Here is an 18,576-nt window from a genome sequence, read left to right as displayed (position 1 = left end):
GATCTTTTCTGTCCTTCCACTGAGAATACAGGTAACCCTCATATAACACTGTAGTTTGGTTCCTACAAAATCTCGTGTAATGCGAAACTGTGTTATACAGGACTAAGAACTAGTACAAAACAGGGAGTCGTGTTCCAACAGCTAACAAAAATAGACCATGTTTTTTTATAACTATTGGAAACTTAATTTTTATAGTAGTAATAACTTAATATTTTAACTTTTAATATTTATTATTTAATATTGTAATATTTAATTTTTAATATTTTTATAATAGTAGTAACTTAAATAATAATAACTGAACAAACGCCTTACCTTACAAAATATGATACTTATATGTCAGATAATGTATGTTCATTTAATTTTCTTCCTCTTCATCGCTGCTAAGCACAAACTCTTCTGCAGCATCTAGAATTCGTGTGCCTTCTGCTATCTTTAAAAGTCACAAACTGCACGCTTAAGTCACAATTTTTTATGGTCTCAAACAAGCACAAGTTCACCCAAGGATCTCCCAACAAAATACAGTGGACCCCAACTTTAAAGATATAAAGCACAAATTTAACTTTATTACCTTACCAATTAACAAAGTTAGATGATACATAAAAATCGGAAGAATATTTTCTAGTAAACAAAATAAAAATAATTTACGCTTACGTAATTAGCTTAATTAATACATACTGTAATATGGACATACTAACTAATTGATATTTCTGTTCACTGACTTTTTTTTTTTTTTTTTGGTTGTAAAATTTAAAGCAGTAAAAATGATAAAGAACACAGCACGCACAAGTGAGATACAGAGTAATGAGTTTCTGAAAATTTATGTGTTTTATATGATTGAATATTTCAAGGAAGGGAAAACACATTTCACAATGATCGACCACCGTAGTCAAGTGGTCAGGCACACGGATGCATAAGTACATGTGCCTTGAGTGACCGGGGGTTCAAACCCGTGACTGATAAATACAGTGCTGTTTCTTGTATTCTGTCTATCTTGTGAACTCCTCTGACCGTTTGGTTGTCCCAGAGTATAAACAGTAAATTTAATTTAATTTAATAATAACGTGAAAACCCACAGAATTCCAGCTTTTGGTACAATCGAAAATGCAATAAGATCAAGTTTACTGCCGTTTATAATTGATTGCACTAACAGAAAAGCCCAATAAACTGGAAACTGCATATTGTTTTATGGTAGTGACCTCCAGAAATGTGTTTTAAAAAAATATCACGAAGGCTATAACAACAGTGGGGATTCACAAAAAGGAATGGAACTGTTGAAAATTACATCTAACATAATAGCAGGGTTTTCCCAGCACAAAAGCTAAAAAATACCGTTTATGCAAGATTTCCAGCAATTTTCAAACCGTGCTAGAGCGAAACTGTTTTATATAAGTACCATGTTGTGCGAGGATTGCTGTAATTTATCAGTCGTGTTAGAGCAAAACTGTGTTGTAGAAGTACTGTGTTATATAGGGGGGGTTACCTATATTAGGGGTAGAATTTTTTTCAGCCTGATCTGTACTTGTTAACAGAAGGGACTGTTTCTACAGGGATGGGATATACTTAAATAGAAAGGGTGCAAGAATATTTGCTGATGCTGTCGAGGCAGTGTTAGGTGGATCGGAAAACTGCTAGCTTGGGGGGATACAAGGACTAATAGATTAACAGTAGTCGCTGGCAGAGGTGAAAGTGATTCTTGCACTACTTCTATTGGATTGAGCAGAAGCCTGGAAAACAAGATGCAGGATATTTCAGAGACTGCTGGAAGTCATTGCGGTACAAGTAAACACATGGGTTGTGTTGTGTTAGGGTAGCTAAGAAAAAGAACTGGTGCATGTATACTTGCGTGTACACTGATGCTAGCAGTTTGGTAAATAAATTTGATGAATTTGAGATATTGCTCAAAGCATCAAAGGCGGATATTGTTGGGATATCAGAGACGTGGTGTCACACAGATATAAAGAATGCAGAACTGGAATTTGGGGAGTACAACGTCTACAGAAAGGATAGCCAGGATAGGAAGGGAGGAGGGGTTATGCTATTCGATAAGAAACACACAAAATCCAAGGAAGTGAAGCCAGTCGACATCGCTGGACAGTGCAGTGTCGAGTCAGTTTGGTGTGACATAGGCATTGGGAGATCAAAATTGAGAGTAGGACTGTGCTATAGGCCTAATGACTCTGATGAGTATAATAAGAAACTGTACAGGGAAATAGAGTGGGCCAGTAAATCAGAGAGTCTTATAATGGGAGATAATTTCCCAGATATTGACTGGAATTTGTAGGTTGGTCACTCACACACTGGCAAGGCTTTTGTGGATTTATTGGATGATTGTTTTCTACATCAGCATGTTTGGGAGTCAACTAGAGGGAGTAATACTCTTGATTTGATTATCAGTAGTGATTCTTCATGCATTAAGAATCTGCAGATAGAGGAACCACTAGGTGGCAGTGATCACAGTGTGCTGAAGTCGGATTTACTCAAATAGGTAACTACCATCAGGGGTAAAGGGAAGGGTTATTGCTTTCGTAAAGGCGACTACGATGGTCTGAGACAGTATTTAAATTCTATACGGTGGGACCAACTGATGATGTTACCAACAGCAAATTCAAAATGGGAAGCATTCAAAGAACTTATCTTGGAAGCTACTAGGCTTTACATACTAACTAAGAAATATTGTTCAAGGTTTAGGCCTAAATGGATGTCAGATGAACTAATGAGACGCATGGCAGAGAAGAAAAATGCATGAGATACATATAAATTAACACGTGACACAAAAGCCTATGATAGATATCAGTTGATCTGTAACCAATTTATAAAGGAGGTTAGGCAGGCGAAGGCAGATTACGAGAAATCTTTGCCAAGGGATGCAAAGAAAAACAGTAACAACTTCTTTACTTATGTAAACTCTAGAAGGAAGGAGATGAATCAGATAGGTCCACTTGATATCGGTGGTTCAACTGTTGATGATCCTGCTCAGGTAGCTAACAAACAAAATGAATATTTTGCATCAGCATTCACACATGAGGAGTTATTCAGCGATGGGAATACCAGAGGTGTGTTCAACTCTGGCAGTAAGCTAGATAATCTTGTAATAACTGAGAGTAAAGTGAAGGAGAAATTGTTGAAGATAAACACAAGAAAGGCACCCGGGGTGGATGGGATCTATCCAGTTATATTAAAGGAGGCAGCAAAGGAAGTAAGCAAACCCTTAGCTATAATTATGAGAGCTTCCTTGGACTCAGGGGAGGTACCCACAGACTGGAGATATGCAAATGTGACTCCAATTCACAATTAAAGGCTGACACAAGTAATTATAGACCTCTGAGTTTAACTTCTGTTCCAGGAAAATTAATGGAGGCACTGGTTAAAGAAGCACTGCAGGATCATCTAGACAAGACTTCAGTTATAGCTCGGAAACAGCATGGTTTTGTTAAGGAGAAGTCTTGCCTGACCAATTTGGTTGGATACTATGATGCTGTCACAAAAGAACTGGATGCAGGGAATAACTTTGATATTATATACTTTGATCTTAGAAAGGCTTTTGATACTGTTGCACATGGAAGACTGCTGCACAAATTGGAGCAGTGTGGCATTGGAGGCAAATTGCTGCTATGGATAAAGGGGTGGTTGAGGGGGAGAAGACAGAGAGTTGTAATCAATGGACACTGCTCATCGTGGACTAATGTTATTAGTGGAGTCCCTCAGGGTTCAGTGTTGGGTCCATTATTGTTTTCTGTATATATAAATAATATTTATGATGGTATATCAAGCTTAATGTCCAAGTTTGCAGACGCTACGAAGGTTGGCAGGGTTGTTAAGGACACTACTGACGCTATGCTGCTGCAACAGGATGTGGAAAGTTTGAGCAGATGGGTTGAGAGGTGGCAAATGAAGTTAAACATTGACAAATGTAAAGTATACATATGGGAAACAGCAACCCCAGAGCTACATATCAACTCTGTGGTGCTACACTGACAGTGGTAGAGAATGAAAAGGACCTGGTGGTAATTGTGCAGGCAGATATGAAGTTTTCTGAGCAGTGCAGATGGTCCGCAAGAGTAGCTCATGGTGTCTTGTCAATGATATACAGGAATTTTTCTAGCAGGGATAAGGAGGTGATTATTCCCATGTATAAGGCAATGGTCAGGCTACACCTTGAGTACTGTATACAGGTCTGGAGGCCTCATTTCAAAAAGGATGTAGAGCTGCTGGAAAGAATACAGAGAAGGGCAACAAGATTACTGAATGGAACAAAGGGTTGCTCTTACGAAGAAAGGCTTAAGTTTTGCAAATTACAGTGTCTGGAGACTAGGCACTGGCGAGGTGATGTGATAGAGGTGTATAAAGCCTTGAATGGTTTGAGCATGCTCAATGCTGATGGGATTCTGCCTCTTGCTCAGAATAATCACCTGAGAGGGCATAAATTCAAATTGAGGAAAGACAGATATAGGATAGATGTGCGGAAATTTGCCTTTAGCCAGTGGGTAGTTGGTTGGTGGAACAGACTTCCATCCCTTGTTGTGGAAGTTGATAGCTTAAATAAACTTAAGGCTCAGCTGGACAGGTATTTCGAACGAACGGAGGGGTGAAGTGTAAGTTTTTTTTTTTTTTTTTTTTTGGCTGATGCCGCATAAGCTTGCTTTCTTGCATCATATGCCTCTACTAATGCTGACACCACCCTTGTTCATTTTACTTATCCCTTTTACAGTCTTATACACCTCAATGTGACCTTTTAAGAATTACAAGTTCGCTGGACAGTATGTCTCTGCCCCATGTTCTTATTTTGCTCTATAAAACTAAAACTATATAAAATATGGTCTAAATCTTATCTTTTTACGGCACGCTCACCTGTGCAAATGAAGTAGGACTGCTTTTCTGATATTACTTTAGTATGTAATATGAATTAAAAATAAAAATTATCCCAAAAGGACGAAGTATACCTCAACATTTTGGATTATTGTCAATTAAAAACAGTTAAAAATGTGGAATGAAAGTTTTTGGCAAGAGGCCATTATATGCCTTTTGCCAACAATTGAAAAAGAAATAGAAAAATAAAAAAAGGAATTTAAAGGTTTGGAAGACCATATTGTTAATGTAATTTCTCACTGTAAACTTCACATGAAGAAAAGTAATGTGATTCAAGGTCTATATGTTTGAATTGTGTACTAGAAATTTTGCATTCAATGAAGGAATGTTATGAAATTGGGAAACCTTAATTGCTAAATCTTTGTACGCCCGAACTGTATAGGCAGAAGGAATTTTAAGGATTATGCCGGCATTATCCACCTTCAGAATGTGTTTTGTAGGTTTAGTGTGTTCACTCAACTTAGACTGCCCGTAATTGGAAGTGAAACTCTAGTGGTGGTACTCTATGCTCTTCTCTTATATCTGGTGGTTGGGCTGTCTATATAGTTTTGTGAACATCCATTTTGACATTCAATATGATATATGCTATTATTTAATTTTTATATGTCATGATCAGATTTAAAACTTTTGCTGATTTTTCCATATGAAGTGAAGAAAGGTTTTATATTCATATTGCAAAATACCTACTTAGGTGTTGAGGGAACTTACCATAAAATGGTACTGGGACGTATGTGTATTTACATCTCTATTAGTATGCTGCATTGTACTATTCAGAGAGAAAGGAGAAAGGACTGTTTATGAACACTCTTACTTATATCATTAGTCATATTGGCTGGATACTTATGTACTATAAAACTGTTTTTAATGTATGAAATTTCAGGGTTGAAATCATGGGATTAGAAGTATAACAAAATGCATTAAAAACCTGATTATAGAGGACTAATTTTTTAACATGGAAATCATGATAAGAATAATAATGAAGATTTTGACCCACACATATAGGTTCTCTAAATACCATATTGTACACATACTGTTTCCTTTTATAGGAAGATTTCAAAAGTTTATACTGCAACTCTTCTCAAACTCTGTCATAAACTGTAACCTTTTATGAAAAGAATGGAAAGAATTGAATCTCTTAAACAATATAATTATTTGTAAATAATAAGCATGTTGAATCTAGATGCTATGTGGTGTTACTTGTGTACTTAGAATTGTATACTGTGAAGGGTAAAGGAAAATGCTTTTGCTTTCATAAGAGTAGCTACATTAGTCTGACAGTTTTTAAATTCTATGCAGTGAGACCAACTGATGATGTTACCAACATCAAATTCTAAATGGGAAGCATTCAACGAAGTAATCATAGAAGTTACAAAGCCTTATCAATGAAGAAATACTGTTCCAAGCTTAGATCTAAATGGAAGTCAGGTGGCTATTGAGACAAGTGGCAGAGAAGAAAAGTGCATAGGATGCATATTAATTATCAGGTGGTTGAGAAGCTTAGATAGATATAAATAAGTCTAATCAAGTCACAAAGGAGGTTAGCATTAGTAAAGGCATATGATGCAAGAAGGCATGCTTATACAGCATTAGCCAAAAAAGAGAGAGAGAGAGAGAGAGAGAAGGGAAAAAAAAAACCACTTCCAATTTCACTCATCCATTTGCTCAAAAAGTTTGTGCAGTTCTTTCTTGAATTTATTTAAGCTATCAACTTCCATAACAACAGATGGAAGTTTGTTCCAGCAATCAACTACCTGCTGGCTGAAGGCAAACTTCCACACATCTATTCTAATAATTTTCTTTCTTCAATTTGAATTTATGCCCACCCAGGTTCATAATCTGAACAAGAGGAAGAATCCCATCAGCATTGAGCCCACTCAAACCATTCAAGGTTTTATACACCACAATCAGATCACCTCACAAGTGCCTAGTCTTCAGATGCTGGAATTTGCAGAACTTAAGCCTTCTTGGTAAGGGTACCCCTTTCTTCCCCTCACCAATCTCATTGCCCTTCTCTGTACTCATTCTAGCAGCTCTACATCCTTCATAAAATGATGCCTCCAGACCTGAATGCAGGTGTGGCCTGATCATTGTCTTATACAAAGGGATAATCACCGCCTTATACCTGTTAGCAAAAATTCCTGTATATCATTGACACGACCTCATGACCTGCTCTGGCAGCCTGTCTGCACTACTCGGAAAATTTCATTTCTGACTGCACAATTTTCATTCTCCACTACATTGAGTATATTACCACACAGTTGATACGTTACTCTAGAGTGGTTATTGCTACCCATATGGATTACTTTGCATTTGTCAATGTTAAAATGCAGTTTCACTTCTCAGCCCATCTGCCCAACTTTTCTAGATCCTATGCAGTAGCATACTCTCATCACTCTCATTAACAACCCTGCCAACCTTTGTATCATCTGCAGACTTGGCCATTAAGCCTGACATACCTTCATCAATATCATTTATAATTATACAAAACAAAGGCCCAACACTGAACCTTGGGGGAATACACTAATAATATTAGTCCACAAAGAACTGTGTCCATTCATTACTGCTCTGTCTTCTCTCACTGAGCCACCCATTTATCCATTGTAGCAACTTGCCCTTAATGCCATACTGCTCCAATTTGTACAGTAGTCTTCCATGTGCAACAGTATCAAAAGCTTTCCTGAAATCCAAGTATATGATATCAAAATTATTTTTTGCATTCAGTTTCTTTGTGACCACATCATAGTATCCGATCAAATTGGTCAAACAAGACTTCCCTTTAACAAAGGTATACTGTTTCTGAATTATTTCTGTAGTCTTGTCTAGATGATCCTGCAATGCTTCTTTAACCAGTGACTCCATTATTTTCCCTGGAACTCAAGTTAAACTAACAGGTCTGTAATTACTCATGTTACCCTTTGAAATCCACTTTGTGAATTGGGGATACATTTGCTCATCTCCAGTGTGTCTGGACCTCTCGAGTCCAAGGATACTATCATAATTATGGCTAGGGGTTTGCTTACTTCCTTTGCTGCCTCATTTAATATATAACTGGATAGATCCCATTCACCCAAGGTGCCTTTCTTATGTTTAACTTCAACAATTTCTCCTCCACTTAGCTCTCAGTTATTATTTAGATCCCTGTGAGAGTTTAATAAGCTTCTGGCCTCTACTTCCCTACAGAATTCCTCATGTGTGAATATAGACGAATATAGATGCAAAATACTCATTCAGTTTGTCAACTACATGAGCAGGATGATCAACAGTCGAACCATCAATAACAAGTGGACTGTGGACCAATCCGATTCGTTCCCTTCCTTCTAGAGTTTATATAAGTAAAGAAGTCTTCACTGTTTTTCTTTGCATCCTTTGCCAAAGATTCCTCGAAATCTTCCTTCACTTGCCTAACCTCCTTTCTGACTTGATTACAGATTGACTAGCTTATATCTACCATAGGCATCTGTGTCGCGTGATAATTGATATGCATCCTATGCATTTTTCTTCTCTGCCACGAGTCTCATTAGTTCATCTAACATCCATTTAGGTCTAAACCTTGAACAATGTTTCTTAGTTGGTATGAAAAGCCTTAGTAGCTTCCAATATTAATTCTTTGAATGCTTCCCATTTAGAATTTGCTGTTGGTAACATCATCAGTTGGTCCCACTGTGGTCACATTTACGAAATTAAAAACCTTTCCCTTTGCCCTTGATGGTAGTTACGTCTTTAAGTGCGCCTCCGTAGCCAGGTGGGAAGGAGCAGCAGTGCGTAGCACACGCTTCTTGATTAGACCAGGGTTCGAGCCCGTCACCACCAAATATGGAGGATGTGGAAAGGTCAGGAATGACCACCGCATGTCCCGGAGCAATATGGCCTTAGTTGCTAATGCTCCTAAAAACCAAATAACAACAACGTCTTTAAGTAAATTGCACATCAGAACACTGTGAACACTGCCACCTAGTGGTACCTTTATCTGCAGATTCTTAGCACATGAAGAATCACTGCTGATAATCAGATCAAGGGTATTACTCCCTCTAGTTGCCTCTCAAACATGTTGCTGTAGAAAACAATCATCCAATAAATCCATAAAAGTCTTGCTAGTGTGCATGTGGCCAACCCACAAGTTCCAGTCAGTATCCGGAAAGTTAAAATCCCCCATTATAAGACATTCTGATTTACTGGCCCACTCTATTTCTCTGCACAATTGCTAATTATACTCATCAGATTCATTAGGCCTATAACACACACCTACTCCCATTTTCCCTTTCCCAGTGCTTATATCATGCCACACTGACTCAACATTATATTGTCCACCAATGTCAATTGGGTGCACTTCCTTAGATTTTATGTATTTCTTAATTAACAGCATAACTCCTCCTCCCTTTCTGTCCTGTCTATCCTTTCTGTACACATTGTGCTCCCCAAATTCCAATTCTGTACTGCTTATATCTGTGTGGCACCACATCTCTGATATCCCAACAATATCCACTTTTGATGTCTTGACCAGCACTTCAAATTCATCAAATTCATTTACTATTTTCCTAGCACTGGTGTACATGCAAGTACAGGTAGTCTCAACTTTACGAGTTAATTCGTTCCTAGCGCGCTCGTAAAGCGGGAATTTATTTCCCATAGACATAAGGTTAAAAATAGGGGTTATGTTCTCAACAATGAAATTAGTTAGCTAATTAGTTTATGTTTAAACAATGATTGATTTATGCAAAGAAATGAAAATGTTGCCTGTAAATTCAAGCAAATTATAATAATGGAGAAGTAATTTACGACTTACAAATGTTAAAGAATGTTTATTCTTCATCATCAACTAAATTCACACTTGTTGATCACTCATTATTTGCTCAGCACTCTTTGGTTTGTTGCACAAGGAGTCATCTTCTCTTTTAATTATAAATTTCGCGATTGCATGCATAAGCATTTTTTAACAGCATACACAAATTGCAACTAACACGATTTGCGTGGAGTAACAAGTTTACGAAGCTTGAAAAAAAGGAATGCAAGAAGATCGAGTTTACTACCTGTTTATAATTGCTTGCAGTAACAGAATAGCCCAATGAACCGGAATGTGCAAATTGTTTTTATTGTTTTATGGGAGTGATCTCCAGAAATGTGCTTTAGAAAAATAGCACAAAGGCGTTTAAAATTGATTCTTATAACGGAACATATGATAACAATGAAAGTGTAGTGCATTTTAATGATTTGTATTGGTAAGTAATACAATTTACAAACTAAGCCCACAACCTTTTATATGGCCTTAAGGTCACGCTCGTAACCTTAAAAATGACATTTTAGAGAAATATATAGCTTAGTTATACAGCGAAATTTTCAACTTCTGAGATCTTGAAACAAATTACAATTCGTTTCAAGATCTCGGAATTCAATTGGGTTCACATTATGATATTTTAACAATACGATGGTGTCTATGGAACTGATTAATATTGTAAAGCCGGGTACACTGTATTGTATAGCTACGCATGGTTTGGAATGCAGTATTTATGAATGTTTAACATTCATTTTTTGCAATTAATGTTCATATTTTCAATTTTGTTGATACTTGGGGGGAAAAAACTCGTAAACCCGGGAACTCGTAAAGCAAGAACTGCCTGTATACATATACCTATTCTTACTCTTAATAGGTGTTTTAACACAACCCATGTATTTACTTGTTCCATGATGACTCCCAGCACCCCTTGAAATCCCCAGTACCTCGCTTTCCAGGCTGCTGCTCATTCCAGTAGAAGCAGTGCAAGAATTTGCTCAGCACTCTTTGGTTTGTTGCACAAGGAGTCATCTGCCTGTGGCTACAGTTAACCTATTAGTCTGTGAATCCACTGAAGCTACCAGTTTTCCGACTCACCTAACGCTGCTCGATAGCATCAGCAAATATTCTTGCACTCTTTCTATTTAGGTATATCCCATCCCTGTAGAAACATCTCCTGTTAACAATCACAGACCATGCTGAGAAAAATTCTACCCCATGAGCCTTGCACAATCTCTCCAGTCAGTGCCGAATTGATTGACAAGGCTCTCATCATATATTCCCTCCTATTATGTCTGGGCAGAATTGCAGGCACTTTCAAACTTAACTCTAAGTCACGACTTTTTTTCAACATCGACCTGTACTTGTTAAGTAAATTTGCAGATCTTCTCTTAATGTCATTAGTGCCAATGTGTACAACAATATCGCCCTTTGTGGCCTTAAAAGATATCTGCTCTACAATGTCATCGACCTTTGCCCCTAGTCCTATTCCACTTATGCACAATATATCTTCTGTCTCTCTGACAGTAGAGTCACCAAGAATATCTAGCTCCTGTGGGACCAGTGCATTCTGCCCTAAAGGTTGCAGCTGTGTTACCTGATGATCAAGTGCAAGCTCTGGCATTGATGTGGGCAGCTGAGAGCTTGATGGTCCCCCAATTTAAGCCCTACGAGTGCATCTACCCTGTCCTTCAAGCTCTCATGAAGACCCATAACAATGCTGAGGTGGCACCTAACTTCTTCACACTGCTTACATCAAGCACACATCAGGACATCCCCTCCCCTCTTGGCAACATCATGTCCCATCATATTAGTTAATGACCTAGATTTGCTGTTGGCCCCCCAGTGGTGGTGATCATCTTTGTCTGTGTAAGACTTATTCTTTGAGAGTGAGATTCTTTTTTTATAGAACTTCAGCACTTCATGATATATGTGATTTATGGAAGTACCCCAAGGCTGTTGCCAATTATACAGTAAAAATTTCACAGCACAGGTAAGTCCCGTTTTACGATGGTCCATTTTACGACTTTTCACATTAACGACTGTTTCAAAATATTACCTGAAAATAACAAAAAAATTGCAACTCAGTAACACATTTCAGCAATGCCTGTTAGTCCAAACATGTACTACATGTTTCTTTTGTTTTTCATGGTGGAATGATAGCAACTGCCAAGAGTTGTTTATGTTCAGTGCACCATGTTGGTTTCGTTGTGAATTTTTCCTGAATTGTTAACTAGTTAGTGTTATTTTTCATTAATAATAATAATTTTTGTGTAACCAAGAGCTCTAAGCGTAGGTCAGTTTCTGTGCTGGGGGAGCCAAAAAAAGCATAAAACACTAACAGTTAAGGAGAAAATGGATGCGATTCGTCGCATGGAGTCTGGTGAGTGTCGGTCGGATGTGTGTAGTGTGTTGAGTTTACCTCCTTCTACTGTATCAACAATTATGAACAGTGTTGATAAAATAAAGCGTACACACACAGGGATAATAAGTGTGGCATCCTCCAGAACAACTTATTCATACAGTGAAAAAAATGGAAAAATTGTGTGGTGTTGTGGGCTGACAATATGAACCAAAATAACGTTCCTGTTACACAGACGGTAATTGTCATTATTTGATGAAATATGTGAGGAGTTTGGTAGCACTGAAACATTTACGGCCAGCAAAGAGTGGTTTCATCTTTTTAAAAACCATTCTAAAATTCACAATGTGAAAGTGGTGAGGCTGCTAGTGCTAGTTGCAGTGGCGGAAGAGTATCCTTCCAAATTTAAATGCTTAATAGGCAAAGTGAGCGTCAGTCAGATGTGTGTAATGGCCACAATCAACTACCACCCTGATTTAATTTTTAATGTGAACGAAACGGGGCTTTATTGGAAAAAATTGCCAAGTAGGACGTACATCGCTTGTGAGGAGAGGTCTTCCCCTGGTTTCAAGGTTGCAAAAGATCGATTGACATTGTTTCTAGGTGGCAATGCATCGAGAATATTTAAACTCAAACTGTTGTTGGTGTACCATTCAGAGACACCTCGTGTAATGAAGGGCATGGTGAAGACAACTTCCTGTGTTTTGGCACTCTAACAAAAAGGCATGGGTGACTCAGACAATTTTTAGCGAGTGGTACACCTCATACTTTTGTCCAGAGGTTGCTCAGTTTTGTGCAGCAAATGGCTTGCCTCCCAAAGTCATGTTGGTGCTGGACGATGCCCCAGGACACCCAGCCAACCTCCGAGAAATCCACAATGACCATTTGGAGGTTGAGGTTGTGTATTTGCCTCCCAACACAACTTCACTTTTGCAACTGATCGACCAGGGTGTAATTGAGACCTTTAAAGCGTATTATTTACGTACAACTTTCAAAGGGATTGTTGAGACTGTGCAGTCTGATATAACTGTGAGGGACTACTGAAAGTCGTATAACATTCTGAATGCCATCACATACATTGATTCTGCCTGGGACAAAGTGTCACAGTCCTGCATGAATGGCATCTGGCGTAAATTGTGGCCCAAAGAAGTGATCGATTTTATAAGGATTGAGCCAGTTTCGGAAGTGGCTAAAGATGTTTCTCGCATGGCTAAGGATGTTGGCATTGACAACGTTTATCCAGATGATGTTGACCAGTTGCTGGAGAGTCATGGTGAGCCACTTTTGAGGGAAGAATTGGAGGACTGACTGTGCAACTTCAACAACATGAGGCCGACACACCAGATGGAGTGGAAGAGTTGGAGCCAATCAGAACAATAAAAACAAAACATATTCAGAGTGCTCTTGCCAAAATTCGTAGTGCATTTGATGAAATTTGTGATAATGATCCTGATTGGGAACATAGCCATGGCATCCAAAGAGGTGTCAACATGATGTTGAAGCCCTACTATAACATCTTGGAAGGAAGAAGTAGGAAATCACGCCTGACATCAATATAACAGTTCTTGACAAAGAAGGGAATGGAACCATCAGAACCTGATGACCCTCAACCAGGAACCTCCCATTAATGTTGCCCCATTACGCCGTTGTCACATAAAATATCAGTGAAGTAAATACGTACTGAAGCGATGACTCCACAGGACCAAACTAAGTTAAAATTTTATTTTATTAATTGTTTTATGTATAAGTATAAATAAAACATGTGCATTAAATGTTTAAAATATTTAATTATTTATAAAGAACAGAAATATTAATACATACGTAGAAATACATTAACACAGAAATTAATACATACGTAGGAAAATTTTGGAACCTATCTCATTCAATTACAGTAAACCCCCGCTATTCGCGGGGGTTACGTTCCTGAGAAATTCGCGAATACTGAGTTATGGCTCCCATAGTAATAAAGGGGTTCCGTTCCAAAGTATGAAATATATAAGAAAAACTAGTCTAAAATTTTGTCTATGTATGTATTATATGTACCTTCATAATATGACATGTACATAGACAGTACATAGTGAAATGCAAGCATATAGCATCGAAATGAAAATAAGAAACAATTTAATATTAAATGTAATATTTATTAGAAATTTCAAACCAGCGCCTTTGCTAGCAAAAAAAAACATCCCGCCAGTGCTATCACCAGTGTTGATAGAGGAGTTTTGCCTTTTCGCGAATGATGAGTGAACTTAACGGAATTTTATTTCGAGTTCGGTCTTCTATCCACAGATTTAAAGCCTTTTCCATTTTTTCTAATTTAACATCACGAGTTACAGAGCAAATTTTTGAAGCAATTAGCGCGTTTTCACGGACACTACGGCGGATTTTTTCTTCCGATTTTTTGATTGATCGTACCGTTGACTCATTGATTTTATAATGTTTTGCCACTGAGGAGACACTTTCACCATTAGAAATTTTGTCTAATAACTCAATTTTATTCGCTAATGTTATCACCTTCTTTGATATTTTCACATTTCTCTTGTTATTCGTAGTCATATTTTTGTAGGGGTTAGAAAGAACTTGTCCACAATAAAGTCACTTTCTTCCGTTAACACACTCGAAAAAGTCTGTTTTACACTGCAAAACGGTAGATTTATCATTTTTTGTAAGCATATCAATTTATAAATTGATAAATTTATTCAGTTTATAAGCATATAAATTAAAAGCAAACGACGAAACCTTCCATGACTAACACATACTGAACAAGGATTACCGAGAAACATCCACTCTCGCGATTTTTTCCCTCTCCCCCCACCCACTGAGCGCTGTTTTGACCGGGAAAGATAATTTTAGCCACGCCCATGTTTTTTATGGCGGAAAATATTCACGGCGCTTTAAAATTCACATTTTTTTCATTTTATATTAAATCGGCGATCGCGAATACGCGAAACCGCGAATAGTGGGGGTTTGCTGTACATTATATTTTGGTCTTGTTTTACGACTTCATTTTACGACCCTGTTTTGTTGGAACCTAACCAATGCCATAAAACGGGTCCTACCTGTATATAATTGCCTGTATTTATCTTGAGTATATATATTACTGATGTAATGTTTATTAAGCCAGACATATATTTTTCTAATATGCAAGTTTATTTTATATGCAGAGTATGGAATACCCCACAACATAATGCACAATTTAAGTTAGAGCTAATCTGGATGTTATTTAATCAGCCTAGATACCATGTACGTACATTACGAGGTGTGGCTGTTAAATAACGAGACTGTTGCAATAAAATAAATATAGTGTGCGGAAGCCTTGGGCTTGCACACACACACTGTTCCATACATTTATTCCAAGCACAGGAACATTTCTGAAGTTATCTTCTGTAAGCCCTTTTAACACTTCAGTTTTTTTGTTTTTTTTTAATGTCTTCAATGGAGTGAAAATGGTTCCCTTAAGTGCATTTTTCCATTTAGGGAAGAGAAAAAAGTCACTAGGGGTAGTCACTAGGTCTGGTGAGTAGGGAGCATGCTCATACACAGGGATTTGTTTTTTGGCCAGAAACTGGCTAACAGAGTGCTTTGTGTGCTTTAGCACACATTTGTCTAGCTATTTCTTTGGCCATATTGAGTTTTGATGCAACCATTCTAATGCTTCAACAACGATCACTTCTAATCAATATCCCTATAGCCAGTCTACATTTTAATCAGTTTTCATGGATACCAGACAGGTTGGTCATTGTCTTTTACATTCTCTCTTCTTTTTAAAAATCTTCTATGCCGTTCAAACACAAACTCTTGACATAGTGCCTTCCCCATAAAATTGACATAACTCGTAACTTTCAGTAGTTTTTTTTTTTTTTGTTTTAAATATTTGAAGTAGATTCATTTGATTCTTTTTTCTGGCAAACTGCAAAAACATGAGGTAATGAAAATGTTTCTATTCAAAATGAATTGAATGTGTTGGAACATGACTTGGCAGACAACTAGGGAAAGGTTCAAGGTCGACTGCTGTGCCTTTGTTTCACAGGTGATATTTGGTGTGTAGTGGCTGCACACACAGTCTCATTATTTAATAGCCACACCTTGTAGATCAGATAGTGATCTCCAATACATAATTGTATGTGCATCAATTATAAGAAGTTAAGGTACACAGGTTTGCAATATAATGAATGAGAAGATTGGATTATTTTTATTCTTTTCATTCTTTTAGTAATAAAAATGATTTGTATTAAAATAAATTTAGTGTGCTATTTAGATTAAACTTAAACATATTTTGTCTTCATTATTAAATTTATTTTTCAGAGTATGTCAGCGATGGTACCAACTTACAAGATCCCACATTCTTTGGAAGAATATAGAAGCTCAGGATATACGTCTAACTACACACCAGATGGAAAAACTGGCTTCCATACTACCTCCATTTGTTGTTTATTTACATGTTTGTGGTGTTCAGCTGCATAAGATGCCATTTCTTACTCCAAAGGTTATAAATGAGATTAGAGAACGTTGCCCACAGTTGGGCACCTTAATCATAGAAAATGCTTTTGTTGCAAAACACATTAATTGGACTGATATTACTGTGGAAGATCTGCCTCAGAATTTAAAAACTCTTTCTCTTCGTAAATCTTTCTTTCATGCAGATCAGTTCTTTTGTAGTGCAAGTCATCCAACTTTACCAGAAATTCAGTGTTTAGATGTTAGCCATTGTTGGTGTATTTCCGATCATGATATACCATTTTTTACTAGACTTACTGATCTTCAACAGCTGTACTTAGAAAATTGTGATTACATTACTGACAATGGTGTCAGATTACTTGTTTCTAGAATTTCTACAATCAAGGTTCTAGACTTAGAAGGAACAAGTATTTCAGACGAATCCTTGCATATCATTGCAGATAACTGTTCTCAATTGGAAAAATTGTTTCTTGGTAGAACTTGGACCACTGATAATGCCATTAGTTTCCTTTCAAATACTACCTTGTGTCGACTTCAGTCTCTGTGTCTAACGAATACTGGAATAAGCGATATTGGTCTCACAAATATGATAAGTTGTCTAGGGAGCTTGAAGTGGGTGAAAGTGACAGATACTCATGTTACCACAGAAGGAATAGAAAAAATAACATCTGTGCTTCCTTGTACTAGGAAACTTCTTATTCTTTTAAATAATTCTGTAGGTGAATATAGGTGTGAACATTTTCATCATAGAAAGGATTAATTTAATAGAAGTTTATCACGTGTATACTTATATTTACCAGTGAATGTTGATAAGTTAACTTGTTTTAATTGAAATGAATATGTTGTCTCAATGTTTTCATATTCTCAAGAATGCCTATATTTGCTTTTATGAGCATAAGCATTCTTGAAAATAAGGAAAATACAATACATAGTTGCAACAGCATAACAGAGTTCATTTTACACATATATATAACTTTATTTGTGCATTATTATTTTATTCTATATGCTTTTGCATATGAAATGTGTAAAACAATATAGTTTTCATAATTAAAAAAAAGATTTTCTTGGAATCACACACACGCGCGATTATCACATATTCTGGATTACTGGATGTTTCGTCAAAAAATACTTAGGAAATCTTTAAGTAACTAAAAAAATTTTCGTGTGTAAGTAAAAAAAAAAAAAAAAAACAATAATTTTAAGTATGGAGATAAAATTAGACAGAATTAACAATGAAATAAAAATAAGCTCCAGTTGTTTCTGAATTAGTTAATAGTAGGTTTAGTTGTACTTTTTGCACCTTAATGTTATATATAATAACCAGCATTAAACCTAGCCATAATAACATTTTGATTTTCAGCAGTTCTGTACTTTGGTCCCATTGGAAAAGTTTGCTGTGGCTTACTGAAATAGTGTGTTTGCTGATGCCATCAGATTCTGACTGTGGTGTGATTGGATGGTTCATTGCTAATTAAACTGAAAAATTAAAAGCTTTGAAATTTCTCTATGTGATTTTATTATTACTATATGCTAAATTAATTATAAATGATAAATTTGTTTTTAAACACTGGCATAAAGCAACACAAAAAAGATGATAAATTATGGGTTCAATCCCAAATTACGAACAAACAATATGGTGCATACAAACTCCAAAAGTTGTCAAAGTTGCAGATTTTACCCAGGAATAGCAACAGACAAGCCATCTAACAAACTCCTCCCTCCCATGGCATAAATTAATTATACATCAGCAATATACCTTAATTCTAAAACAGTTGTATGTATCATACGTTATAGAAATATTGGCAGTATTCAAGAAAAATAGCTGTGTAACATGTATTTCTTATTCAATTTTTTTTTATTATTATTTTTAATTATTAATATTTCAACGTATTTTTACTACATTGTTGAGTTAAAAAAGCTTTTGTGAGCTATATATATTAATTCTGTGGAAAAATGCATTCAGAGTTCCTAACAACCCAAGAAACTTTTGGAATATAATCCGTTCAACATCTAATTATAAAACACTGGGCAGTGCTTGAATTTGGCTGGAATTTATAAATTAATAAAACATTTGGGTTGTTAAATTCCCCAAAAGAATTTTAAAAACTTAAAATAGTCTTTA

General features: G+C 36.6%; 1 protein-coding gene across 1 annotated transcript in view; it reads left to right on the top strand.

The window, feature by feature from the left end:
• Positions 1–17,935, top strand: part of LOC150080880 (F-box/LRR-repeat protein 12-like) — a 48,880-nt gene extending 30,945 nt beyond the window's left edge. The window contains exon 3 of the mRNA XM_090381975.1: positions 16,302–17,935. Coding sequence (XP_090238101.1) covers positions 16,302–17,214 — 913 coding nt within the window. The 3' untranslated portion in view covers positions 17,215–17,935. The remainder of the gene's footprint in view (positions 1–16,301) is intronic.
• The last annotated feature ends 641 nt before the right edge of the window (positions 17,936–18,576 follow it).

This window comes from Mastigoproctus giganteus, chromosome 9, assembly GCF_048544385.1.
Source record: "Mastigoproctus giganteus isolate SK-2022 chromosome 9, ASM4854438v1, whole genome shotgun sequence".
NCBI classification, from domain to species: domain Eukaryota; kingdom Metazoa; phylum Arthropoda; class Arachnida; order Uropygi; family Thelyphonidae; genus Mastigoproctus; species Mastigoproctus giganteus.
This window is presented reverse-complemented; position numbering and strand designations above follow the sequence as displayed.